Genomic DNA, 12,962 nt, shown 5'->3' on the forward strand with positions numbered 1-12,962 from the left:
TTTTTTCTCCACCTATAATCTCTATGAGCAGCGAGGGCTCAGATAGGCAGGATTAGAACACCAGCCAGGGATCATATTAATGGAGCTAGTGATAGCCCTCAGAGTTTTTGCCAGTCCTTAACTCGTACTTCATCCCTCCTGATAGCTATAGATTGGAATAATATCGTGTATCTCTTTGGGCTGAGCACTTATGAAGACTGAAATGTTTTTGAAAATGAGAAAATACAGCATGAGGAATTGAATTTGCTACCAGAAACCAGATGAGATAGGAAGCTGTGGTCAAACCAACTGTTAAATAATCTAAAAACTGCTCTGGCAAGTTTGAAAAAAAGACAGATTGAAGGAAAAATATAAAAATCCAAAATACCTACTTCTTCTAAACCTACACAACTGCTCAAGATTGCAGAGTGAAATTTTACCTGGTAGATATAAGTCAGCCTCAAAAACCTTATCTCTTGTCACTTTTTGAAGACAGAAGGTGTACCTTCTGCATGACACTGATTTTGTCACAAGCTGGATGCATGTTACAAGTCATTTCTGAGTGTCTGCACAAGGAAATAACCTGTTGCAGGTAATTTATTTTGCCCAACTGACTTGCACATTAGAGTTAACAAAGCATTGCAAAATAGATTAGAAATGGTTCTTTTTCTTTTCCTTTTTTTTTTTGGTTTCAGAGCATACTTTTTCTGCTTAATAATTTTTTTCCTTTCTTGCTGTCACCAAGGTACTGGTATTGGCAATAAAGGTGCTCGCAATAAAGCAGGGTTAAAACAAGAGGTAAAAACCTGACTATTTTTATGAAGCATATTTAATTTCTAAAAAAATTGTAACAGAACAAAAATTTAAAAAACAATTACGGAATCTGTCTTTTCCTCTGCAGATCGATATAAGGAACCACCAGCCTGTATAGTTTGAGTGAAAATGAAGTAGCAGTGTCAGTGGCACATTCTGGAACTAAATTCCTTTTGTGATCATTGGCAATTAATACTAGAACCTAGAAATCATGTACTTACATATTACATAGTTTTTTTTCTCTCTCTCTCTTTTTTTTTTTCCTTTTTGTTTTAAATAGATTCACTCCTTTTGCAAATGGTCCAGATGACACCCCAGAGGAGATTCTGGCCAGGATTGGCAGTGGCAAATATGCTCTTACAGGAGGAAACTGGGATTCAGTATCTGATACTGCAAAGGTCAGTGAACCCTTTCTCAGATTTTCTCTCAAGATTTAAATAGCACAGAACTCTTTTTTTGGTGCAATCACACTTCTAAAAGAAGCGTAGGTTTGTCAATGCCACACCTGTATCGTCTACGTATTAATCACCTTTTTGCTGCTTAGTTAAACAGGAGCAGGCAGTTTTGATTCCTTACAGTTCACAGTTTAGGCTGCCCATCTATCACAAAGCAAGGAAAACCCTGGGAGAAAAAAAATCATCTCATTCTGAAATCTTTAGTGCATGAAGCTGTGCACTAGTCTGTGAGACAGGCAAATGGGCAGGAAAGGTGCAAGCTTCCACTTGCCCAGCATTAATCAGAAGTTTTGACAGGCTTTAAAGATTCTTGCAAGAGATTTCATTTTTAGCAACTGTTAGCATCCAATAGAAGAACATAGATACTTTCCACCACAAAACTCCAAGCAATCCCAATAGCACATTAATCTTGCTACCAGCACCTATGAGTCTCACAGTGGATCTTTTTATTAACTGTCCAGTTTTGAAATTAAAATGTTTAGATGTTGTAGAACTAACCTAACTGAATTTTACTTACCTGGGTGTTGAGTTTTTCTTCTAAGTTTCTCTTGTAAGCATGCTTTGAGGTCAGTGAGGAGATGCCTGAAGATGGCATTCTCTCCTTAGATGTTTATCACTCTGACAGGGTTACAAATAATTAACAGTTATTCAATAAAATGAATGCCCTCCACATTATGTTTTGACTGGATTATTAGCTGAGAGTTGAACATTACACTTGAAAATTTTGAAGATAATACCTGACACTTAAAGAACATAAAGCCTTTCTAAAGTGCATCACACACTATTGGACATGCTAATGATGACACCACCAACAGGAAGACCTTAGTAAAACCTGCACAGCTATTAATTAACTTTCTCCCTTGCACTGCTTTCTTCCTTTTCAACCCAGGACATTGTGTCTAAGATGCTTCATGTAGACCCTCATCAGCGCCTCACAGCAGTCCAAGTCCTGAGACATCCATGGATAGTGAACAGGGAGTACCTGTCTCAAAACCAACTCAGCAGACAGGATGTCCACCTAGTTAAGGTACCTCCTGCACCCTTCCCTCACCCTTGCTTGCAGAATGAGCTGTAAATAGCTCATATTTGTGTAAATAGTCTGAAAAGTGATAAAGGAGTTGGGAAAATTACTTGCCACAGAAGCTAAATTTAGTATGACATTGTATTTTTGACTGTCACCTGCTTAGTATTTTTAACTTTAGGCTGCATTGTAATAACCTGGTGGCTCATACTGACCTTCACTATTTTGAATCTGAAACAACTCTGTCTGCCAGCCTAAATGGTATAATTTCATGGAAATTGTGCATGTGTGACAATTTTTTAGGATACTGAATAGGGGAAGGGAAGCGCATCAAAAAAATTAATTTCTTTTCAAAATTTTCTCTTTCTCTGTTTTACAGGGTGCAATGGCAGCCACTTACTTCGCTTTAAACCGTGCACCTCAGGCACCGAGGCTGGAGCCTGTATTGTCCTCCAACCTGGCTCAGCGGCGAGGCATGAAAAGACTTACCTCTACCAGATTGTAGCACTACTCCCAAAAGGCCTCCTTGAAAACCCACAGTTTATTATTTGAGAAATTCATCTTTACTTGGCTAGCAGAACATTTTTGGAGAACCTGCACATGAAATTGCCAGAACTAGCAGAAGCCCACGTAAGGCAAAGTTCTCATTTGCTACATCTTTTCTTTTACATTCCAGCCAGGGTCCTGAGTTTAACAACTTCACAAAAGATGTGCCAGTTTTGCCAGTAGCTCTGTTTCTTTACTGAGATAAAGCCAAATCAAATAGGTGAGCTCCATCCTTTCCACCCTAGGAAAACTATTTTTGAGTCCGTAAGATGTTCCATGGGAACAGTTTTCATTTTGATTCTCAAGAAAAGCACTTTTTGCTATGAAGAGAACAGTCGGGTTAGAATGCTCTTCCAGCATGCGTCATGATGAAGTAGACATCTACTGATCTCCACTCACCCCAAGAAGAGTGAAGGCTGCAGAGATACATGACTAATACCTTATTTGAAACAAGTGCTATACAACATGAGGTAGAGAGAGCTGGTGGTGGTGGAAATACCTTCTGTTCTTGAGGAATCTTTTGCACTTTGCCCCTGCCTTCTCTGGAATGAAGCTAACATCTCTGAAGGAGAGTGTGCCACCAGCTCTGACTTGCTCAAAAGTCTCAGAAAGCAAAAAACCTCTGGGAAGCTCAGTCTTCAGAGGAAAAGAATGGGTCTTATGATACTGTGGGAAGGCATTTATATAAAGCAGTGTGAGTAGGAGCCTGTGGATCAGGCAAGAGAAAGGTGTCTGGTCTTGGCCAGCCAGCGGGTCTGGAGGATTAGGTGAGGGGGCTGGGGACACAAAGGCAGGGAAAGGTGTGAGTGGCTGTGAGGACAGTAGGCAAAATAATCCAAAGGCAACTAGTGTACAAGTGGCTGGGGGCAGACTGACTCCCTCTGAAAGCTGGGGACAGTCCCCCTTCAGTGACTGGTGCAGAAGACAGTGGGTGCTGGGCTGCCCAGGGGCCAAGTGGGTCGATGCAGCCATCCTCCCACACCATCACCTGGTCTGCTCGTCCTGGCAGGCCAGAGTGCCACGCTGGAGCAAGAGAGGCCATTTCCAGCCACTGCTCCCTGCCTTCCCCTGGCTGATCACCCAAATCTGCCTCCATCACCCAACACGTCATGTCCCTGCCTGGGTGTTCTGCCCTAGCAGAGCTAAACTCCCCATGCCACATGTGTGCAGAGAGTACCCACTTCTGAAGAGTTCGGCCAACTCTGTTACAAGCTTTAATAATAATAAAATATGAGGAGAAATGGGAGGATGCTCTGCTTTTATATTTATATGAATATGTACATGTGTATTTATATACATATAAAACAAAAATTCTGTGCCCTAAAACTGGATTTTCCAGGTCCAGGGAAAGAAAACTTTTGTTGAAATGGTCTCTGCAAAATGGACTTTTTTTCTCATTCCCTGGTTTCAAAGAAGGCAAGCAAGGTTTGTGGTGCCAGATGTGAACTATTTTTTTATTCTTTTTCTTACCCATCTTAGCTTATTGGTGGTCACAAGCTGACCAAGATTCTTCTTTCTACTGCTTTTGTTGATTTTTATTTTCTGAGTGAATTTTATCACCTCAGATGCTTTGTAGGAAAAGCTACTGTGCTCTGTTGGCTTTTTTCTGTTGTGACGGGAGAAAAAAAAAGGAAAAATGTGAACATGGAGCTTCATATGCTAGACATGGTAATTTTTTCTTGCTGAGTAGTTCGTGCATCTCGGTGCTGAACTGGAATTACCAGATCACTGCCTCAGATTGTCCAATGGGTTTCATTTCCTATAGTAATATTCTTCCTAAAACTATCTCTGCTTCAATGTTGACTGAAGTTTGTTTGTTTGCATTAGTCTATTTTTAAATTTAAATTTATTCCTAATAATTTATACTGATATTTAATGTTTAAGTTCATGTGCTGTGCACAGAGGATCACTGCAAAGCAGCTCTCCTTGAAGCCCTTCTCTTTTCTAAAATAAACTATGCTGTGAAACTTCACACACAGGCTGAGTTGGCTGGGACTGATGAGTGCAAACGCACAGGTGGATGCTTATGCTTGTGTACACAGCAGCCCACATTCTCTCCTCTAGCTAAGCTGTGCTCAGTGTCAGCTTTTTGCTGCCTTTAGAATTTTCTGCTTGTTAGAAGTTGAGTCTCACATGTTTCTGCTAACAGCACACCACAAGGATATCCACTGGCAGGGATATCCTGGCTGGTGCAGAACAGCTCTGGTCTGGCCTTGTTTCCCTTGAAATTACTTCTGTCCTGGAAAAATACAAGGTGGGCATAAGGATGCAAAGGGCAACCTGGAGGGAGGGCTGGATTTTCTGGGGTCCCAGCTGATATGTGCTATTGCAACAAAATGTATTTTTAATGGTTGGAGTAATTGTATTGTATTGTATATGGGCAGAAAGACTTTTGAAAATGTTATGTACAGCTTTTGTTTCCCTCTGAGATTTCCTGGTTATCTTGCATTGCTTCACTTTGCTTTCTCTCACAACCACTGGAAAAAGTCTCATTCCCTCTAGATATACCCAGTCTTAATTCAAGCATGTTTTTTTCAACTGAATATTACTGTAGGCCAACATACTTACAGGATGTTCTTCTTCCCAAAGTTTAAGGGTTTTAAAATCTTCCTGGCTTTCCTCTTTCTAACCCACCAGCTATTAACATAGAGACACATATGGACTCATACATCTTAATGCTTATTAATTACTTTATAAGCCTATAAATAATTATGAGCCCATACATATAATTGGATTTGTTTATGCACAAAATGCATTGTCCAAATGAAGGTAGAAGTGTAGTCAGAGGTGGAGGTGATACTCAGAGAGCTTTGTCTGCAGCGTTCTTTGAAATCTGTCATTGATAATGGTAATGATTACTCTGGATGTAGAAAAAAAGGCTGTGCCTATCCATGGAAGAAGCTTCCCCATCCAGTCTCCCCTCTGCCCCAGATGTGCATCACCATGCACTTCCAAGGACAGATCAATCTCCCCTCTGCAGTCCTGCCATGGGAGCTGCTTTTTGGTGGGTTTTCTGACCTGTTCCAGTGAAGTGAACCCAATAAAACCTTTTTCACTGTCAGTCTTCTGGATACAGCTCACTTAGACTAAAATACAAGAGCCTCTATCAGCAAATCCAAGGGACGAATATGCCACTGGCAGTCATTATTTCAGATTGATAGCACCTACTGGTTCCCCTGGCTAGCTGGATCCCAGAGAGGATGCCAGGCTGTGGCTGTGGCCTAATTACTGCAATGGCTGCTTTTACACCAGCATCTCCTTTCTAGACTCCTGGCCATGGTATAGCTCAGCAATAAGCACTTTTATTTTTTCTGGGAGAAAACCGAAAAAGGCTTAACCTCTCTCCTCTCTCTCTCTCTCTTCATATAACCTTAAGAGACTTTTACTAAATGTTATGTTTAGCTCCTGAAAGTCTAAAAGTCTCCTTTAATTAGAACATACCATCTTTAAGTTTTTAATCCATAAAATGACCTAGTGCCTTAGGCTACTACAAATATTGTAGTTACATTTTTAACCATCAAGCTGCACAATGCAATGAGTGTCCAAGGCATACCCAGTGTACCTGTCACAGACATACAGGCATCCCTCATCTGGCAGCCGACTTCAAAATCCGTCACAGAATGGTTAGGGTTGGAAGGGACCTCTGGAGCCCATCTAGTCCAACCACCCTGCTAAAGAAGGTTCCCTTAGAGCAGGTTGCACAGGACCATATCCATGAAGGTTTTGTAGTTCAGTCCAGGAGAGAAGAGTCTGCCCAGAAAGGAGGAGGCATATCCCCACATTTTGCAGAACTGGGCCCCACCTCTGCAGCTCCAGGACTCTGAGGGAGCCAAATGGCCCTGATGAAGAATATCATGGGAAGTGTTACTCAGTTCCTACACAGCACACTGCTTGTCTATAAGGCAGGGGTGTGGGAGATGCTGCTCAAAGGGAGAGCTGACCTCTGCCCCAGACTCTCATCAATTTTCACTTATTTAAAATCTGTTTAACTTTTTCTAAGCAAACAAGATAGCATTTATAAAACCTAACTATTTCAGCAAATGACAAGTGACCCTCACAGACATGTTGTTACAAATCTTTACATTTGAAAAAGAAGTCTACCTGAGAATAGGTTTTGTTTCCTCAGAAAAACAAATCTTCAATTCCCTGAGAGCCCAGGGTGCTCAGAGAGCTGAGTGAAGCACGTCTTGTGTGACACAACATCATGACATCACATGGGACACTCATACAAGGTACAGATTGTGTGTTCCTCTACTTCATCTAACTCTGGATGTAATACTGGGCTCTCTTTACAGCCAGACCCTTTCTGCTCTTTCCAACAACTTGTACCCAGCTCTGGTACCTCTGAATACATCCAAACTTCAGTCAAGTATGCAATTGATGTGTGTCTCTGCTATGAGTTATGACAGGACTTGGCTCATCCCTTAAGCCATGGAAGGCACAAAGGTAATATGCTGCTGCTCCACTGAACTCACACCAGCAAGTGCAAGTGCTGACACTAAAAATGGCAGGCAGTCACTTTCTCTTACTTCAGCTGCTCATCTGTCATTTCACACCTCCTTTAGCCAGGTCACCACGGGGCAAAGCAAATGTTTCTTTGTCAGAACAAATGGCTGGGGGCACCAGGAAGGCAACAGAACCAGTGTAGCTGACACATTGTAATGGCTACAAGTTCAGTGTCACCTCTGTCCCTCTGTTGCTGCGTTGTGCTGAGCAGAGCCCAGATATGGCTCAGAGTCAGGGCTATAAATTATGTGATTTTTGTCCAGCAGCGGGTTCCCAGTGCCAAGCCCTGTGCACAGAGAGGGAGGACAAGTCCAGGCTTCTGAAAATTGGCCACAAGTTCATGCAAAATCCCTGTAACCAGAAGGTGTAGGGCCACAGATGACATGTAATGGGGAAATAATGTTGACTGTGTGTATTTTTGCCACTACCTTAATAAAAGTGATAGAAAAACCCCAGGGTTTGTTTTTAAATTATTCATTTTTTTGCAGAGGAAATTCTTGATTTTGGGGCATGCTACAGCTTTCTTGATCCCTAGAAGTAAGGCAGTCAAACACAGAAGATACAGCAGATTACTATAGCAAACAATATATTGTAGCTTTCACTGGAAAATGATTTTCAGGCAGGTGTTTTGAAGCCCTCTCTTAGGATGCATGTATCAGAAATATCAAAGCAGATATTTATAAGCAAAATTCCCTTGTTGGACACCCAGAGATGACCCCTTTAAGCAAGAGCCATGTGAGCTCCACACTCACATATATGAATCCTAAAAGACAGGCAAGCAGCACAACCTTTCCGATATTCCTTACATTAAAATAAAAAGGCCTAAAATAATGTTAATAAGATGCTTTAGTATAATACATTTAAAAAGAAAAAAAGTAAAATGTGCAATCCCATTTTTCTTTTCCTCTTTGGAAGTATATGTCATTGCCCTTTAGAAGTGTATCTTCTTCCCTCCTAGCTGACCCTGATAATGAAAACTTGTGTTGCCTGAGAACACTGCAGATAAACTCCTTCTGGTACCTCAAGTCCTGTGTGAACACAGTCCCACACTGCTCTCTCCACATCTGTCCACGGAACACACACACAATTGTACACCCTCTCCTATTCTGAAAGTTAGCAAAAACATAAGAATTTAAACTCAGAAGATAAAATGAAGTTAAAAGTAAAATTCTCAGTGTGCACAGAACTAAAACTCATAGTATTCAGATGAAGGATGGATTGAAGCCTGTGCAGAACAGAGTAAATAGAGTAATTCTTAGAGCCAAATTTTATCTAAATTTTCTTCATAGATTTTTGTGAACCTAGAGCTTGCATTTCCAAGTGCAACTAGGTGGCAACACATATATGTCAGCCAGCATCTGATCATGAACATCATCACAAGGCTTGCACATGAAAGTATTTTTCAGCCTGAAGTTTAGAGCCTAAAATTAAGATTTTGGCCCTTTTTGTCATCCTGTATTGTGTAAACCATGATGTTCAGTGTTGAACTATTCAACCACTACTTCTTGCTTTGGTATACATAATTACAGAGTCAACTTGTGCTCCGTTATGTCTCCTAAATGGATCTTATGGACATATTTTTCAGAGATGCTTTAGCGTGAAAGGAAAATGAAAATGCATAATCTCTTTGATGAAGGCAAATTTTGAAAGGAGAGGCTAGAAAATATGCATTTGAAGGGCATAAAATGAGAAACAATTGCTAAAAGATTGTTTCTGATTTGATACTCAGAGCCAAATCTTGCTGCCTTCATTTCTGTGTTAATTCCTTAATCCATATGCACCTTCAGTGACTGGTGGGAGAGCTCAAAGTCCTCTTTCCTGTTGCAGTAGTGGAGTCTGGCCATTAGGTGATGATGCTTGTAAGGAATTTACTTGGTTAGTAATAAATTGTCAAAATATGAACCATGATCTAGCACTTTGTTTACAGGCTCCATATTCATGTTTACAAAATTATTATTTCTGAGACTCATGATTTTTATGTTTCTTGTATGAAAAGGGCAGCCAGTGTACAGATACTTGTTATGTTTACCAGCGTTTTTGAATAGATTTTTTTTATAGTACATGGTTTTATGAAGTGTAATATTTTTATAGCAGAACGATGATCTTTGGACTTTCTATATTGTTACCTGCAATTGTTTGCAAACAAGTTCTTTGTTCCTTTTTTTTCTGTGCACTGTATCCCATGTTGCTGCTGCTAATGTTGCTGGCCTCAGCTGCTGCTGCCCCACCATAATGTGGGCTGATGGTATTGTGAAACTGTGCAAACTAACTTCAGAGAGCTGTGATTGTACTGAAGGGCTGGCTGCATGCTGGGTTCCTCCTGGCAGGAGGGATGGGGAGCTGTACCCTACCAAGGCAAGAGCTTACTGTGGATGGCCCCCAAGGAGAAGCCTCAGTGCTCGCCTTTGTCTGTATTCTGCCATTTTGGTTTGGCATGACCATCCTTTCCTTTCTTTATAAAGAAATAAAAAGAAAAACATAAAAGGATCCTGCTTGTTTTTACATCATTCCTTTCCAGTCCCCAAGCACTGGCCAGATTTGAATGCCATGTGTTGGTCACAGTAAAAGCCCACAACTACCTGTTCAAATCATACCTGGAACTGTTATTTCTGTGCAGCCTGAATACTCAAACCTCTGTTTTGGGAAGCAACAAGTAAGTCTTTAATGCCCATCACTCACACAGTTCATCCACTAGACAAATTTAGGATTTTAGTGCCAGACAAATGAGTGCTTTCACCAAGCTGCTGCAGCATGAATTTCCCTTGCCCCCCCTTGTCATCTTCCAAGGTACCATTCCTCTGGAAACTGCTGGTCTCTGGCAAGGAGCCTACATAGCCTTTTCTGTTTGCTGGACTTACTAGTGACAACAAAAGCAAAATCAACCCCTCCTACTCTGAGGGATCGGTTCTGCTTCCCTGGCATTACATCTGAGCCTGCACACAGTTACACTGGCATTAACATCTGGATTGTCATCAGACCTGGCAGCATCACAAAGGTGGTGAGTCTGGCTCAGGGTCCTTGCAGGAACAGCATGTGGTACCAGAGTTGGAGAAGCAGCATATGATCTAGGTCCAAACAAGCATAACTGAGCAAACTTGGACTTCAGGAATGTTGTTCATAGGATTTCTGCTCTGACCATAGGCAGTCTTATGCCTCTTTTCTCCTGCCAGCTGCTCCTGTCCTACTCCCACTTCTGTCCTTCCTTTTTTCTCTGTTCATGAAAGTTGCTGTTCCTTTAGTCCTTCATCACTGGGACATGCATGTCCCTCCCCATCCTCTTCCTCTGCATCTCAGCATTCACCATGAGCTATTCCATCTTTCTCTTACCACACTTCTGCCTCACAGGCCCATCTTGTGTGTTTATAGCCTCTTCTGTTAGGAAGGCAAATAAATCTGGTACACCCATCTTTTATAGGCCCAGCAGTTAAAAAAGGAGGCTTCTCTGGAGAACTGCAATCATATACAAGAACATCCAAATAGGAAAACTGGAGAAAAAAAAAAAAAAAAAACAAAAACAACCAAAAAAACCCCAAACCAACCAACCAAACAAAAAAAACCACCAATCTAGGCTTTCTCTTTCATTGCCACTTCTAATTCCTCTTCTAATATGACCATGGCCAAGAATGAGCCAAGTTCATCCACTGTTGGACACATATTAACTTTTCAGAGGACCTGGTTAGGAAGCCGTGGGTCATGCCAGACCCTCGGCAGGCAGATGATAGTCTTTCCCTCCAATGCTAGAAAATTAATAAATGAGATACCTGAGAGGAAGGCTTTCCAGAATATACTCAAGTGCCTAATCAAGACACAGCCCTTTTAGGAAATTTGTATTGGCAACCATCTTAAACCTTTGCACATAATGAGAAAGTAACCATGCTTTTTTTCCCCCTGAGATACACACTTGTTTAAAATGGGAAATAAAAAACCAAAACAGTAGCCAACAACTCCCCTCCCAATTGTAACTCTGTTCTTTAGTCAACATTCATTTCTTTCTTGTATATTTCCCCTCCTTTATCCCATCCCAGTTCACTTCACACCCTTTTTATGTCCCACAACAATGTACCATGGGAATTGTCTGGAGGCTCAGAAAATCCTGGTAAATGCCTGAATAGCATCATCTTCAGGGGCAGCACAACTGCTGGCTGAGCACCTCAGGCAATACAGCAGGCAAACAAGAGGCAGTAACAATAACAACTAATGTCTGAAGATCACAAGCAAAGATTTTGCATTAAAAGCTGTGACAAAGAGCTGAAGACAAGAATTTTATGGCTATGTCCAACTTTTCAGGTTACTCATCGATAACTTCAGTGCGTTGTCTGCTAGAGGTGCCATATTCCAGCTGTCTGGAGACAAGACAGAAAAAAAGATCTGTCCATTCATCTAGACGGACAGGAACTCTTTGTTTTTTTTCCTAAACAACCAATGCTGGCCTGAGATCAATTTCATTTTTTGTTGAGGAAATTAGTTTATTAAGAGGCTGATGATTCACCATCTGTGGTAAGCCTGTGCATTGTTTTGGCTTGGCACACTCCTGCCTAATTGAGTCTTCCGGTCCTTCAGGGTCTGTGGTCACTGGTAAAAACAACTGCAGCTGTAAAGCCTAACTTTTTTCCTACTGTAGAATTTTGCAGCTTCAGTTTAAAGGCTAGTCTTCTTGCTAAGGCATGCAAAGGAAGACTAGTGATTTCCAGTGCATTTACCCAGACTTTCTAATTGTCACGTTGTTGTCTGGGCTCTTGTCCCTGTTGTAAATTCTGTTATAATCAGTTATTTACTCATCCATTCATTTATTTCACCTGTTGATACTAAAATAAATTTACCCTGTGGGAACATCAGGAGACAAAGAGAACAAAAACAACCTGCATTTCACTTTAGAGAAGTGACAAGGGTGACCCATCAGCTTTAAGAAACTCTTGGCAGTGCTGATCTTTTGCTATCTGGTCTTGTTTCAACCACAGCCAGCCGCCATCCAAAGAGATTAGGAAGTATATGTTAAAGGTGAGAAAATGTCATGCAAATCCCACAATTCAGGCCTCAAGAATAATTTTTTAAATGGCACCAACTAATATAAATTTAATATATGTAAATGGTCCAGGGTTCAGATGCAGGAAAAAAACCAAAACAAAATGCCTGCCATGGAGATTATATTAAAGACACTGTTCGGTCAGCTTAGCTTGGAGATGGCTGAGAGGTGACTTGATTATTGTCTACAAGAATCTTCACAGAGAGAAAAATCTATGTTCCAGAAGCAGAGAGAGATACACCAGAGCACAAAAGCAGGCAAACTTCTGGGTGCAAAACTCATGCAGCTGTAGAATGGAAATAATGTAACTGTAGTTTCAAAAGTGAAGCTGTTACTCATTGGAATGAAACATAAAAGGAGAAAAGGGGTTTGTCATTCCCTTTTTATCATGTTTAGTAGTGTTCCTTAGCAGACAGAAGGTTAGTGCAGAAGCAAGTGGGTGAGTTCAATAGTCTGCAGTAATCTGGAAATCAATTTTAAATGCTTGTGATGGTCTCTTTGGGCCTCAAATATGACATGCTTTCATATCACCCTACCACAAGCACTGAATGAGCAGATGAAGACTGATGGATGAACTCCAAAGATTAATTCAAAGACTTTTAAGCCACAAATACCTGGA

At 41.0% G+C, this 12,962-nt stretch overlaps 1 protein-coding gene across 5 annotated transcripts in view; it reads left to right on the plus strand.

Annotated features, from left to right (window-relative positions):
* The window catches only part of RPS6KA2 (ribosomal protein S6 kinase A2), a 279,608-nt gene extending 269,801 nt beyond the window's left edge, over positions 1-9,807 (plus strand). For all 5 annotated transcript variants that reach the window (XM_031504319.3, XM_085576816.1, XM_021544171.3 and 2 more), the window contains 3 exons: positions 1,073-1,190; positions 2,137-2,274; positions 2,648-9,807. In XM_031504319.3, the coding sequence (XP_031360179.1) occupies positions 1,073-1,190; positions 2,137-2,274; positions 2,648-2,773 (382 nt within the window). In that variant the 3' untranslated portion in view covers positions 2,774-9,807. The remainder of the gene's footprint in view (positions 1-1,072; positions 1,191-2,136; positions 2,275-2,647) is intronic.
* The last annotated feature ends 3,155 nt before the right edge of the window (positions 9,808-12,962 follow it).

This window comes from Lonchura striata, chromosome 3, assembly GCF_050655825.1.
Source record: "Lonchura striata isolate lonStrDom1 chromosome 3, ASM5065582v1, whole genome shotgun sequence".
Lineage (NCBI taxonomy): Eukaryota > Metazoa > Chordata > Aves > Passeriformes > Estrildidae > Lonchura > Lonchura striata.